This window comes from Ascoidea rubescens, assembly GCF_001661345.1.
Source record: "Ascoidea rubescens DSM 1968 unplaced genomic scaffold ASCRUscaffold_16, whole genome shotgun sequence".
Lineage (NCBI taxonomy): Eukaryota > Fungi > Ascomycota > Saccharomycetes > Ascoideales > Ascoideaceae > Ascoidea > Ascoidea rubescens.
This window is the reverse complement of record NW_017962928.1, coordinates 152,638-167,450: the sequence shown is the minus strand read 5'-3', so window position 1 is coordinate 167,450 and position 14,813 is coordinate 152,638. Positions and strand designations below refer to the sequence as shown.

The following is a 14,813-nucleotide window of genomic DNA, read 5'->3' as shown; positions in this document are numbered from 1 at the left end:
TATATATTAAGAGTCGAGCACAATAAGAGAGAAAAGGCAATGCAGAAATGAAACTGGTAAAGAGACAAAACAGAAGAAAAACCCAATTTGGGTCGAAGCTGAAGCAACTCATCGAATTGGGCAAGCACGTGGTTGCAGCAAAGTGCGTGACAGACGCGCAAATAAAAGTGCGTTTGACAGTGCGTGCAAACGCAATTCTATGGATTATATTATTATATTATATTATATTTGCGATATGATATTTGCTATATGGTATTATATGTTATATGCTTTCTGAAAACTCCCAGTGGTTTAGAAGGTTAGGTATAATGTACAGGTGAGCGAAGGACCAGTTACTAGGCCCAACCAGAATATAAGATTGCCTAGGATTTTTCTGTTTTTAAGGTATTTGGTTCTTGAAAGTGCCACCAATGGCAATTGGAACATTTGCATGAAAAATAAGTAGAATCTCAACTTACCAAATAAAACAAACATGCAGAGCTCATGAACTAGTGACGATAGCAAAAACGTAAAAATTGTCGCTGAGTTTTTATCCAAATCTAAAAAGCTTATTGAAGAATGATAAACATGCCTTAATAAGAAAAAATGCACCGGTTTGTTCCAATCTCTTGAAAATTCATCCCATCCTCTAGAGTTCCACCAATAACCATAAAACTCTCTATCACCAAATCTTGTTAATTCTGCTATTGCATTTAAAATTGCATCCCAGATCAAGTAAAAGACCAAAAGATACATCAAGATAAATGGAGGAACCATATCTAGAAAAACAAATGGGTACTCTTTTAATTTATCTGTGAATGAAGACGCTTTCAAAGAACATATTTTCAAAACAATTGGATACATCCATTCTTGTGCTAACGTTGTCATTAAGGCAATTACACCAAATATTGCTATGATTTTAATTAAGAGATAATTCCATCTAATTTTCTGAGTTCTTGGATATTCAATGATTTGATACACTAGAGTTGGGAAGAGTGTATATTGAACAAAATTTTTAACATTGATATTATTTGGAAAAGTGGAATCCTTTGATGAATGAGTATTTAATTCAAATTCACAAAAATGGATGCTCTCATTTAACAAATCAATCAATTGGTTTATATTTTTGACTTTTAGTAAATGAGACAGATGTTTTGGCGTTTCATTTTCATTTTCATTTTCATTTTCATTTGAGTTATTTAGTTTATTTAGTTTATTTTGATAATGATTTAATAAATTGAGTGAGTTTTTTAACTCATTTTTAATTTTCCAAAGATAACCATTGTAAAAAGCATAAGAATGAATTTTCATTATTAATACTAAAGAATGTAGAAAAAGAAAGATTCTTCCAATCCATGGATAATTATTGAAATTTGAAAACCAAATGGAGAAGAACACGATTGATGATTCAATAACGCTTTCAATTAGCCAACCCAGTTTTTCCCAAGTCAAATAATTCAATTTGATTAAATGTTGAACAAAAAGAGAAAAAAACGTTAAGAGATACATTAATAAATCAGTAAAGCCGATTTTAAAGATATCCTTGATTAAAATTTGAACAATTTGAAATTGAAAACTTTTATTCTTGAAATTTTGAAATAACCTATTAGTAAAAATGATTAACACAACTACCCAAAACAAAGTATAAAACCCGAAAAAATCCTTCGAATTCACAACCTTTGAGTCAAATATAGTTTCCGATCGAGCGAAATTAATATCAGTAAATTGGGATCTTAGATGGCCATTTTTATCATATCTAATTTTTTTGGTTTTCAAGATTTGGTTAGTTAGATATTGAATATCTTCTTCATTGTGTATACGATTAAACTTAATGATTTTGTTTTTTAACTGATCGAATTTTTCGTTATTATTATCGGTTTTGTTAAAATCGGCACTATTTTTGTTATTGTTACTTGTTTTTATATCATCTGATAGAGTAATCAGAGACGATGAGGATGATGAAGATAACGATGAAGAATTTGAGGAAGAAGTGTGCCCAGTGCCCAGATGTTGGTTTTTGTCATTGGTGTGATATGTGTAATCCTCAACGTTTAGTAGTAAGCTCTTTCGGTTTTGATTTTTTCGGTTTAATTGATCAATATTGTGGATATCGATGGATGAGGATAAAGAATCATCATTATTAGCAGAATCAGTACTGTGATTATCAGATGTCATTTAAAAAAAAAAAAAAAGATCCAAAAATTGATAGGTAATGATCAAAACCAAGTGGCGAATTTGAAATAAAAAAGTAATTGAGCGTTGAGAAGAAGAGCAGATGAAGGAAACCACCAGAATACTAACGAACTATTATATATTAATTTTTTTAACCAATGTGTAGTAAAGGGTGTTTACTAATCGCGAGCATCTGCTTATTATCCATTCATTTATCTCAAAAAGTCATTAGAAGATAACGCTCCGTTGTTTCCGTGCTTTCCATGGTCTTCCGGGACATTTCAACATTCCTTCCGGAGAACGTCTTTCCGCAACCGGATACGCGGATCCATATTTCTGGATTCTATGTTTAGAGCCCTAATGAGCAAAACAGGGTTCTAACTTTCGAGAAATGTTGGGGAAGATTGTTGGAGTATAAATAGTAGAACATCACTAAAGTAGAAAAGACCACTCCACCTCAGAATATATTTACATTAATTCGTTCTTCAAAATGGTTTCTCAATTGTTTACTGAAAAAGTATGTTTTATTTATTTTCTATGGAGTTTGTCTATTTATATTGTTTGTTTTAGTGTTGATATTAATTTTAATCTTACTTGATTTATGTTAGGCTGAAGCTGTTAAAACTTTACCAAAAACTCCAGATAACGATGAACTATTAGAATTATATGGTTTGTACAAACAAGCTACTATTGGTGACAATAAGACTGATAAGCCTAATGCATTTAATTTCAAAGCCAAATACAAATGGGAAGCTTGGAAAGATTTAGAAGGTACCTCTCAAGAAGAAGCAGAAGAGTTGTATATTAAGTTGGTTGATAAATTAATCGCTAAATATACTTCATAATCGAGTATTTTGAGAGAATGTTCTAAATACATCAAATTATAGTTATAATTATTTTATATATAACTAACTAACTAACTAACTATCTATCTATCTATCTATCTATCTATATTTATTTATTTATTTATTTATTTATTTATTTATTTATTTATTTATTTATTTATTTATTTATTTATTTATTTATTTATATTTCTACTTAATCCAATTAATAATTTAAAAGAAACATATAAAGTCGTATACATGTGTAAGGAAAGTCAAAATCTATTTATCATCTCCATTATAATCAATGACCTTGGAAATTCTCTTTGTCATATCAACCATCATGTAAGTTGGAATTAAGAAAGTTGGCAAGTAATATAATATTAATTTTGATTTATCTTGCAAAGTGAATTGTTCAGATGGGGATTTGGAATAGATTTCGTAAATACAAAACAAGGTGGTTGACGATGCAATTACAGCATAAATCAAACAATAAACGTAATATTTTGCTAGCTTTTTCTTGCTATCACTTTTTTTGAGTTTTTTTTTAGGTCGAGTTGTAAGAAATGAAAAATAGTGCAAGGAAATGAAGAAAAAAGGCAATTGGAATATGAGCTCAATCCAGCCAGCTGCTTTTAACCAAGTTGGGATGTCGACTAATAGAAAATCTTTATTTTGTTTGATATGGTAGTTGAGAAAGAAGCCAATTTGGTACTGTTTAGGCAACACGATGTTTGCATCGACCAAGATGGTGATAGGAATATGAATCAAAAAGTAGTAGTAGTAGAATGAGTCAATCATTGTGGCAAAAGGGATAGTTGTGCCTTTGGATTATATCTTTGGATTATATCTGGAAAGAGAATGAAGTTCGTTCATCCACAGCTCTCGTTCCTCTATTGTTCACATCCAGTGCAAGTGTTTCTCTCACTCGAGTCCCCACAAAAACTGGGATTGTTATGCTCAGCTCGGCTGTTTCTGTGGTAAAAGCACGTCGTTGTCCCTATAATTGCAATAAATTGATTTCTACAATTATTTGATGAGTTTTACTAAAATTTTATTGACTATGAATGGCTCTCTACATCTTGAATCATATAATTGTAGGTATCACTATCAGTATATTGCTAATTAACCACCCTTTACCACACTTTCATTCTTATTTTTGTTTTTGTTCAATTGGTTTTGAACCTGGTTTTGCTTTTTGTATGAGGCAATATCAATATAATTGATCTTTGGCTCAATTGACTTGAATGTGAATTTTTCTATATTATTTAAATTTTTAATATTATTATTATTACTGTTATTATTGTTATTATTGTTATTATTAGCAACAGTATTAGTATTTGTGTTGCTGTTGTTGCTATTATTCAAATTGTTTTTGTTGTTCTTTTTGTTTTTGTTCTTGTTGCCTTTTGGATTTGTATTTGTGTTTGCACCTAAATTGTTAACCGATTGTGCAGTAATTGGAGTGATCGTTTTAATAAATGACGTCTTGATAATTCTAAAATTAAATATATTTTTATCGGTGTCTTTATCTGTGTCTTTACTGGTATTGTTAATTGTATTCGAATTGCTGCTAGCTATACTCGTGTTCTTATTTTTATTCTTGTTAGTGTTGCTAATGCTGTTATTACTGTTTGCTTCAATATTTTCGGTTATCGAAGACTCTTCTATAATAGTTAAAGTATTGTTATTATTTGAAAACGAGTAAAATTTTCCAATGATAATTGTATCCAATATTGTAACTAATTTAATTCTCAAACCCAATAGTGATTCTAACGATGGTTGTTGAGCTTTGTGTGCCATTTAATACTGATTGAATAAATTGATAAGAAAAATATGAGATAATGTTATTCTGCCTGTCAAATAACATTAATGTTGTAACACTGAAATACGATTCGCTCTATTCTCTAGTATTATCTCTGGACTCTTGATCAATTTGAATTAAATGTCATCAATTCCACCATGCCAAATCCGTGCCTCTCCGCCTCAAATCCTCACTGTAGGAGTCCGTGCACAGGATGCTGGTTTCCGTTTGCGATTTTCAGCACGGCCCCTTCAGGCGGACGGTTTACGTCCGCAACAGCACGACAATTTAAGCGCTGAGACTCCACGCAGCAGAAGCAGCAGAAACAGTAGAAACAGCAGAAATGGACAAGCCAGAAATAGGTGCCTCTAACACCAGGAAGAATGCTTCTTCTTCATCTTCCTCTTCTGTCAGCTCCTACGTCTCTCCAGGTCCAATGCTCCCCTCTCCAAGTGGCTCAAACCTGTCTGCTCGCCAGTTCATTGTCGATTCAATGGACAAGCTCTTGCTAGATCCTGTAATTTACAACAACAACCACAACTCCCTTAGAAACTCAGATCTCAACGATGTTGATAGCGATGACGATAACTTGTCCATCTCCAACGATAACTTAGAAGACACGTTATTCGGTGATTTGCAGTATCAATATGATAAAGGTTTTGATAACAGCCATAACGATCCTGATCTGTCTGATCTAAACTTAAGCAATTTATCCATCCACGACTCAAATTTTTTGAATGAAAACAGCGATTCAATTCCAATTGCCAATGCCTTGAATTTCAATATTGGAAATGCTCCAATTTTCACAAATAACCATTTGAATTTACATCTAACTGAAGACGTCCAAAGACAGCACCTTCAAAAGGACGATCCTTATTACCACAACATTCATATGAATATCAATAATGACTATAAAAACAAACAGCAAACAGCAAACAAAACCAATGCTAACAATCTCGATAACATTGATGATATCATTGATAACACAAATATTGAGCATAACGATATCATAAACACTATTGATTCCAACATTTATGAAATCGTCCAGAATGAAATCAACAAAAACATTGATAATCACAACAGCCCACTAAACTCATCTCCAATGATTCACTCCAATCATACTCAACCAGATGACTCAACTAACCATGACATAGATTTAGACGATAACTCAATGAATTATTTCAACTATAATTCTCAAAATAACAATCAAATTTTGGATTCTCCAATAAGAAAAATTTATCACAATAACTCCATTGGTGGTTCGAATCGTGGAATTAATGAATTCGATCACATTAATCCATTTCAACAAATTCCCCAGAATTTTTTGGATCCTTTTAATAACAATAACTATAACCCTAATAATCCCAACAATCCTAATAATAACCCCAATAATTACAACACTTATAACAATAATTATAACAATTCAAATTCTTTAGATCCGGCTTTCAATTTCTCAACTTATAACAGAAATTCAACCATAAATTTCAACTCAAAGATTTTTTTTGAAAACTTTTTAACAGAGTTTAATGATTGGTTTGTTCACAACGATTTACATCTAAATTTGCCCTTGATTAAAAACGCTTTTAACAACCATCTTGAATTTAATAACTTTATAAACTTTTCTTATCAAAAGAAAACATCAATCATTAATAAACTAATTAAAAACCTATCTTTAAATAATCTGTCTTCAAATTCTATTAACAAAACCAATAACGACTACAAAAATCTTAATCGTAATTATAATAACATCAACACTAATGATAACAACACAGAACCCAATTTATCCATAAACTCACCATTTTCATCCGTCCCTCAATCAGCTTCTTCAAACTCCTCTGCCTCTTCTACTGGCTATAAATCTTTTGCTGATTATTATTTTAAAAGTCACAATAAGGATTCCTCTAATTTTTCTTCATCTTCAAATTCTCTAATTGATGATGGTGGAACCATCTATAAATCAAATTTTAATAAAGAATTGAAATTAGATTCTTTATCCTGTTTAACCTATATTTCAATGGGTAATTTTGCCGAATGTTTTTCAACCAAACAACAAATCTACCAAATGAAACAAAATTCAAAATTATTATTCAATTCTAATTTCTTGAAAATCTTAATTATTAAAATTAAAAAAATTATCAAAATTATTAAAAATTTCGAATTACCAATCTTACCTCCAACTTATAATCCAAACAATTTAAACCTAAATAGTTCAGACCCAATAATTAAAAACTATTACCAAAAATTAAACGATTTCAAATCGATATTAAAATTCTATTTTTTTTATCTAACTAATTTTTACTTTATGTTAAATTGTTTTATTTTTGAATTCTATGATCACACTTCAAATAAAAATAAAGATTTCAATAAATCTGATGATGATATCTCTGATTCAGATTTAGATATAATTGATGAATTTGATTTATCACCTGAAAGAAGAAATTATCATGATAATTTTATCAATGTTATTTCAAAATCAAAAATTTTAATTTATTTAGTCCATTTTTTAGAAGAATTCAGATGGAAACATAAATCTTATTATAGAATGAGAAATATTATTCTATTAATAAATAAGTTAATATTAATTGAATTCGATGTGATCAATTTCGATAAAGATTTAAAAAAAATAAAAAGATATTTAAACTATAAATTTGGAGTAAAACCTGAAGAAGAAATCATCAATGATTACACTAAATCCAAGCTCTATAAACCCTCCAAAAAACATAAATATCCTGAGCTTAATAAAAAACCAAAGAAATTATTTGCTTCTCCTTTAGATTATTACGTTTTTCGACAGGATTTAATGGCAAGGTATCCAAATATACAACCTCCCAAATCGGAATATCCAGTTCAATTTGATAATGGCTCTTCATTATCACAATATATTGAAACAGCTAGAACCTTAAACACACAGTTTTTCAATAATTCTTTACCCACTCCCGTCGTGCATATTGCTACACCGGCTCCATCACCTTCTTTATCACCATCAATACCAGGATTGGATGGAATGAATGGTGGTCCCAAACAAAAAAGAACCTTTCAAACTAATCAAAGTTATCCTTTTATATATCCTCTAGAAGATGAATTAGATTCTAATGTTCCTTACTCTATTAAAGAAGCAAGTGAGATTTTTTCCAAATCTGTGAAATTCAAGTTGGGAATTAAGCAATTATGGCATGAAAGAGATAATTTTATGAAACAAGAAAGAGGTTGGGTTAGTAAAATTAATCGACCAAAAAATCCTAAACCTGCTGAGTATGTTCATAATTATGAAAAAGATTTTGAAAATGAGATTGAACAAGAACCTTTAAAAAAATCTAGTGACGAAGCTGATTTAGATGATGATGATGATGCTCATGACATGTTTGATATTACTGATGTTGAAAAAGAGATTAAAAAATTTCCTGGTTATAAAGATCAGATTTTGTCAATACATAGAATCGAGGAATTTTTTAAAACGATTTTTCCAAGTTTAAATTCATTGGTTAGCATTTTAATCAAAGTTTTATTATCCAATAATAATAATAACACTTTTGAAAATAAATTATTAACACAATATTTATCATATAAACAGCAGGAGGAAAATTCTTATGACAAAATGAAAAATAATTTTGAGCATCATATAATCAATCATTTTTATCCTGACAATAGTTATAATTTTAATTTCAATGGAATGAGACCTCAAACACAAAAAAATCAACAACAGGGACCACAAAATGTTCAGTTTGATGAAAAACTATTTATTGACAAAGTTGAATTTTTAAGAGTAAAGGAAGTTACATTGAAATCGTCTACAAACATATTATTATTGTTGACATATCTTTTTAAAGTTTCACATATTTTGAAATTTAATTATTTTACAACATTAATCTTTGATTTGAATTTTATACCCATTGTATTTGAGTATTTGATTAACGAGAATTTCAAGGAAAAAATGTTGAATAAAGAAGTAAATGTTAATAAACATTCATTTTGGAAAGTATGCGAAGGGTTATCAGAAAAAAGAAAAATGTTAGTTGACCAAGTAAATGAGAAACCAAGAAATACAATTAGTATAAGTTATAATAATGGATATAATGGGTTAGAAAATGTCTATGAAAATGAAATCGAGAATGAGGACGAGTTGTATGACGAAATAACCAATTGCAAAGATTATTATTTTTACGACAATTCATTATCGCCACAAATTATTGATTCTAATAGTAGTGATGGGTTAGATGGATCGAACCTTGAGAAAAATCATATGATGTCACATTTAGATTACGGTAATCCTAAAAATGAATATATCAAAAATAGGTTTGATGACAGTGGGAGAATATTTAATCATAGATATTGTTTAATTATATCTAATTTATTGAAATTACTTCAAAAGACTATAATTGGGAAGACTAAAAGAATAACAATATTAAGAGATCGACAACCATCTGAGTTTTTTCGAGGTATTTTGGGATCAATGTATAATAAAGATATTTATAAATCTATTTTAAAGATTATTAAAGAGACCATACCATATAATGGGAAAAAATGGAAGACTATTAGTATGGACTTAATATCGCTATGTTATTTGCATTTAGATTTAAATTTGAAGGATAATTGGTTAACTGGAAAGGATATTGAGAATGAGATATTAAATAGTGAGGGACAAGAATTGGCAATGAGAGCATTGGTTCAATTTTATATATCGAGAAAATATGAAGATGGAATTGATAAGTTAGGGTATGAAAAAAGAGATGGAGATTTTTTCACCAGGCAAATGGATTTGTTATCGAATTGTGATAATAATGAATAATGATGAAGCTTAAAGTTATAAAATAATAATATAATATAGTATAGTATAATATAATAAAAAAAAATACATTAATTAAGTCTATATATAATTATATTTTTTTTTATATTAACTAAAATGAATATCGTTAAAAGTTAGAAAAAAATAATGATGACAAAAAACAAAAAAGATAACCAAGAGAATAGAAAGTCAAAATAGAAAGATAAAAAATAACAAGAATTGTTAATGAAATAAATGATATTAAAATTGAAATAAGATTTGACATTAAAGTTTAATTTTTAGTTTTTGAATTTAATTTTAATTTTAATTTTAATTTTTAATTTTATTTTAATTATTTGATTATTTTATTATAATTTATTCATAAAATCCTTTGCAAATTCGACACCAACAAAAGTAGCAGCATTGGCTGGGAAGGATCTCAATAAAGCAGGACCAACACCTGGGAAGAAACCTTTGATACCTTTAGTTTTAAGGATTTCCTTGATGACTTGAGCCATTGATTTGCTTACACTAGAAGATTGTTGTTGAGATTTGATGGTATCGACAGGGAAAACACCCAACCACATGGAAACACCAGCTAAACCACCAGCAGTTGAAATAGCTAATAATGATAATTCGCCGGAATCACCAGTTGTTCTCTTAGTTAATTCACCTTTAACATATTCATAAGTGGCGAAATATAAAGCGGAACCGGGGCCATCTCTTAGGACAGTGGCTAGAGAACCTTTAAATAAAGATCTTAAACCACCTTCTTTCAAGATTTGGGAGACAGTACCGATTAAAGATTTTTGGGATTTGGCATCCTGGATTTGCATAACGACTTTAACTCTTTCAAAGGGAGCAGCGATGGCAGTTGTTGGAATAGCACTAAAAAAACCGGCCATTGATATTTGAGCGATGGAGAATTTCGAAGGATCGGTATCATAGGCATAAGAAACAAGTTTTTTACCTAAATCATAACCCCAAAATGAGACAGCGAACATTGGAGTAACACCGATTAGAGGAGGGATGACACCTCTGTAGAATCCACGTAAACCATCTTGAGCAAAGGTTTTCTTGACACAAGAAACGGTAGATGAAGCAAAATTGGTTTGCATTCTGACTTTCATTAAATCAAAAGGATGGCCAGTTAAAACTGAGCAAATACCACCGAAACCACCGGCAGCAAAAGATTTGACATTTTCGAGTAATACACTGTCAGCCAAGACACTATCCACTTCGTCAGCCATTGTTTTGTATTTAATATAGGAAATTAGATGAGATGCAAAAAAGCTCAAAAAGAAAAAAAAATAGAATGATTTAGGAGGAAGAAGAGTGAATAGTGGGTAGAAAATTAATAAAAACTAGAGTAGTATCCAATTATTTAGTAATTTTGTTGGTGGTTCGTTCTTTTTCTGTTGGTTGTCTGATTGAAAAAACAAAATCGAAGGAAAAGGATTGAGTTTATATAAAATGGCATTCCAAAGACGATAGCGAGATAGACTAAAGGAAGATTTGATACGGCGGGCGCTGATTGGGTGGATGTATGGTGAGAGAGTGAAAAATGGATGCTGGGGTAAAAGAGAGAGAAGCAACACAGATCGAGCTGTGTAGAGGAAGCGTTTCGAGCGTTTGGCGCTGTTTTCGCATGGGGAGTGGGGCTGGGCGCGGCGAACAGACCCTGCACTGGGTCTAAGGAAGTCAGACCCCTGGAGAGAGGTTGCGACTTGGCTGCGTAGCCCAGTATAGGCAGTATATAGAGCGTGGTTGATGATCCCTGGCATATTCCATCTGCTATGCGTCTGGAGCTGGAGTCCTTGTGTGGAAGAGCATCTCCAGCAAACACAGAAGTTTCCCGATTAGTCGTGATCTGTGAAAAAAACGTCAAAGGAGCATCGGCTCAATGACAGAATGGAAAACGGCAACCCACAAAGCGAAATAAATGAGTGCAATATATCCAAAAGCGTCCTTTGATGCAAGCAAATCTGTAGAATTTAAAGATACTTTATCCAGAGAACAGCCATTTTGTGGAAAATTCTATTATAATAATTTCATGGTACAAGACAATACCATCAATGTATTGATATACATAATAAATAGGATCGGATAGTGTAATCAATTTTTCCCTATATATGTAACGTGACCACAATATCTGACTAAGCAGTGACTAAGGGATGCTTGAACAACAGCTAATCAGCCTGAATTAGTTAAAGACCATATAGACCGTTGAGGTGCAAATGAAAATGGTTAGAAAATAATCATAATAGAGAAATGATAAGTCTGTCATTAGAGAGATTAAATAAAATTTCCAAATCGAAAAAAAAGAGAAGGAATTCAATTGTCTTTTATATCAAACCAAAGTATAGCCATTAGAGAACAAATCATGTAAACATGGATCGTTGACCTGTTTGGGAAGATAATGCGAAGCTGGTCTTCTCCAACATTATTCCAAAAATTAAAATGAGAACAGTTCCGAGATTAAGCTGAATAAAGTCACGAGACTATTCCGATCTGAAAAGCGCGTGTCAATTTTTTTCAAAAAAGTATAACAAATGTTCTCTGGTAAAGTCGAACTGGTGACACAGCAGTATTACAAAACAGTACATATCACGTGATTCTCTGCTTTCAGCGAACAAAATTTTTCCCATGTTCCCCAACACTTCTTATCAAAACATCAAATTGAATTACTTCTGTTAATTCAATCAAATAACGCCGTTTTTTGTTGGTCTGTTACAGAACATAAATATTTGATAACAATGGCTGGAAGAGAAGGAGGAAAATTGAAACCACTTAAGTCTCAAAAAAAGAAGACCCAGGATCTTGACGATGAGGATAAGGCATTCAAAGAAAAAAAGAAAGCTGAAGCTCTTGCAAAGAAACAGTTAGCTGAAACAGCTAAGAAGGGCAAACCCTTAATTGGAGGAGGCATCAAGAAGTCTGGTAAAAAGAAATAGTCGCACCAAAGAAACTGCCCTGGTCCAAGCACCGCTATATAAGAGACAGATTCCCCATGTTCTCCATAGCATATATAGCATACATAGCACACTTTAATCCCACGAGGTGAACAGTTCCTGTTGTTTACCGTTGCTTACCCTTGTAATCCCGGATACGTCCCGGTCGTGGCTCGGTGCCGCAGCCCGTGACGCCCCGGCACGGGTTGCGGGTTATCCACCGGTGCTTGCGGTGCTCCCGAACCGGCCCCGACAGCGCGCGCAGCCTGCCTTCCGTTAGGGCTGTTTTCCGTTGTTTTCCAGGTAGACTGGGCTGGATTGGGGCCGGATCTGGGCTGAAATCCACCAAGAGCGTGCTGGGTCTTCAGGGCCCCGACGGCCACAAAGGTGCCAGTGCGAGCGCAACTTGTGATTGGCCAGACTGTGCTCGATTCGATCGCAAATATAATCACCCAACAGTTTAGAATAGAAAAGCGGTAGCAGAGCTGGCACTGTGATACCGTCGCATTAATATTGCAGCACCATAGCAATTGCAGGGCAATTACAGGACAATAAAACTTGTCTGGTGCTTCGAGAGCCCACTGCCAATCGAATCCACTGACACCAAACTATTTGTCTATATATCTATTGCAGCCCCATGTAGCCTGCAATTGGAGCTATTGGAACTGCTCACTCATTATTCCATCTTTTAAACTTTTTTTGGTCTTTTCAACCAACTTAGTTTCCTCTATTTTTTTTTTTGCGTTTATATAAATATTCTTCTTTTCTTGTCCACTTATATCTCTTCAAATACTTATATAAAGAATTTATTTGCAGTTTTTTTCTTATCTATATTCCCTCATCCACACAATATCATATACTTCATCTTACGACTCTACTATATTTACTATATTTACTATATTTGCTATATATAACTATATTATAATTAAATATCCTCTTACACTACTCTTTATTTATTATTTATTATTTATTACTCATTATTCAATATTCGAAACCCATATCTGGTCGTATTTCCATATTCCTAATAATCCCTTTTATCTTTTATACTCTTTATTCTCATCTCTACCGCTTTCCAATTATAAATGGCTTCTTATTTCGATTCAGTTCCTGACTCTCAATTACCAAGAAAATACGGTGGTAGATACACTGTGACTTTAATTCCTGGTGATGATATTGGTAAAAGTATCACTGATTCCGTTGTTAAAATTTTCAAATCAGAAAATGTTCCAATCGATTGGGAAACCCCAGTATTAGATCCTTCCGTATCAACTAAACAAAACTTGTCCAAAATCGTCGAATCAATCAAAAGAAATAAAGTGGCATTAAAGGGTATTTGGAAAGGTGATTCTCATGCCTCAACCGTTGAATCAATCGTTCACTCTTCTCATGCTGCCTTTGTTTCCTTAAGAAAAGCCCTTGATATCTATGCTTCTGTCACTTACATCAAATCCCTCCCTGGTGTTGATACAAGATTGAACGACATAGATTTAGTCATCATCAGAGAAAACACTGAAGCTGAATATTCTGGTTTGGAACATCAATCTGTTCCTGGTGTCGTTGAAAGTCTAAAAATCGTCACTGCAAACAAATCTGAAAGAATCGGTAACTTTGCTCTAGAATTCGCTTTAAAAAATAACAGAAAGAAAATTACAATCATTCACAAGGCTAATATAATGAAATTGGCTGATGGTTTATTCAGAAAAACCGTTAGGGAAACAATTGAATCCCAATCAAAGACTGAAGATATCCAAGTCTTTGATATGATTGTTGATAACACTTCTATGCAATTAGTCTCCCGTCCCCATCAATTCGATGTCCTAGTCACTCCAAACCTCTATGGTTCAATCTTATCCTCAATTGGTACTGGTTTGGTTGGTGGCCCAGGTTTGGTTCCTGGTGCCAACTTTGGCAGAGAATTTGCCATCTTTGAACCTGGTTGTAGACATGCTGGTTTAGATATCACTGATGCGAACAAGGCCAACCCAGTCTGCTCAATTTTAAGTGCTTGTCTCCTCTTAAGACATTTGGATCTCAAGAACTTTGCTGTTAGAATCGAAACTGCTGTTAACCATGTTATAATGGAAGGAAAATTCAAGACCCAAGATATCGGTGGCACTGCAACAACTGATGAATTCACAGACGCAATTATCAGTAGATTGAACTCTTATGAATCCTTTTTACCTCTCAATTAATTCTGTCAATTTAATTGTTTAGATTTTATCTCGATTACGTATTCTAATATATATTAGCTAATCACTTATACATCCTTACATCCTATCTCTTTTTTTGTCTTCTCTTTTTTTTTCACCAGTTTGATATGTATT

At 32.2% G+C, this 14,813-nt stretch overlaps 7 protein-coding genes across 7 annotated transcripts; 3 read left to right on the top strand and 4 right to left on the bottom strand.

Moving 5' to 3' along the window:
• Positions 1-291: 291 nt before the first annotated feature.
• Positions 292-1,746, bottom strand: ARE2 (sterol acyltransferase; the record flags this gene model as incomplete). Its single annotated transcript, XM_020189777.2, has 2 exons — positions 292-1,069; positions 1,127-1,746. Coding segments are annotated over 2 exons (1,398 nt in total), but the record flags the coding sequence as incomplete, so codon positions are not given.
• An 850-nt stretch (positions 1,747-2,596) lies between these two features.
• On the top strand, positions 2,597-3,081 carry ACB1 (long-chain fatty acid transporter ACB1). Its single transcript, XM_020193966.1, has 2 exons — positions 2,597-2,668; positions 2,760-3,081. The coding sequence occupies exons 1-2, from the start codon at positions 2,642-2,644 to the stop codon at positions 2,994-2,996; spliced, it is 264 nt and encodes an 87-aa protein (XP_020044992.1). The 5' UTR covers positions 2,597-2,641; the 3' UTR covers positions 2,997-3,081.
• A 203-nt stretch (positions 3,082-3,284) lies between these two features.
• EMA19 (Ema19p) lies at positions 3,285-3,773 on the bottom strand (the record flags this gene model as incomplete). Its single annotated transcript, XM_020190054.1, has 1 exon — positions 3,285-3,773. A coding segment is annotated over one exon (489 nt), but the record flags the coding sequence as incomplete, so codon positions are not given.
• A 324-nt stretch (positions 3,774-4,097) lies between these two features.
• On the bottom strand, positions 4,098-4,775 carry ASCRUDRAFT_72364 (uncharacterized protein; the record flags this gene model as incomplete). Its single annotated transcript, XM_020192063.1, has 1 exon — positions 4,098-4,775. One exon carries the CDS (start codon positions 4,773-4,775, stop codon positions 4,098-4,100), a length of 678 nt encoding a protein of 225 aa, XP_020044990.1.
• A 344-nt stretch (positions 4,776-5,119) lies between these two features.
• On the top strand, positions 5,120-9,562 carry FAR11 (Far11p; the record flags this gene model as incomplete). The annotated part of the gene is made up of 1 exon (XM_020188511.1): positions 5,120-9,562. One exon carries the CDS (start codon positions 5,120-5,122, stop codon positions 9,560-9,562), a length of 4,443 nt encoding a protein of 1,480 aa, XP_020044989.1.
• Positions 9,563-9,906: 344 nt separating this feature from the next.
• Positions 9,907-10,788, bottom strand: CRC1 (carnitine:acyl carnitine antiporter; the record flags this gene model as incomplete). The annotated part of the gene is made up of 1 exon (XM_020188510.1): positions 9,907-10,788. The coding sequence occupies one exon, from the start codon at positions 10,786-10,788 to the stop codon at positions 9,907-9,909; it is 882 nt and encodes a 293-aa protein (XP_020044988.1).
• A 1,435-nt stretch (positions 10,789-12,223) lies between these two features.
• ASCRUDRAFT_15369 (uncharacterized protein) lies at positions 12,224-14,793 on the top strand. The gene is made up of 2 exons (XM_020189317.1): positions 12,224-12,478; positions 13,594-14,793. Exons 1-2 carry the CDS (start codon positions 12,295-12,297, stop codon positions 14,679-14,681), a joined length of 1,272 nt encoding a protein of 423 aa, XP_020044987.1. The 5' UTR covers positions 12,224-12,294; the 3' UTR covers positions 14,682-14,793.
• The last annotated feature ends 20 nt before the right edge of the window (positions 14,794-14,813 follow it).

Bases quoted from the DNA above. Each gene is read 5' to 3' on its own strand.
- ASCRUDRAFT_15369 (XM_020189317.1), top strand. From the start codon at position 12,295: ATGGCTGGAAGAGAAGGAGGAAAATTGAAACCACTTAAGTCTCAAAAA. The intron at 12,479-13,593 runs GTAAAAAGAAAT...ATTTCGATTCAG, and splicing joins AGGAGGCATCAAGAAGTCTG to TTCCTGACTCTCAATTACCA.
- ACB1 (XM_020193966.1), top strand. From the start codon at position 2,642: ATGGTTTCTCAATTGTTTACTGAAAAA. The intron at 2,669-2,759 runs GTATGTTTTATT...GATTTATGTTAG, and splicing joins CTCAATTGTTTACTGAAAAA to GCTGAAGCTGTTAAAACTTT.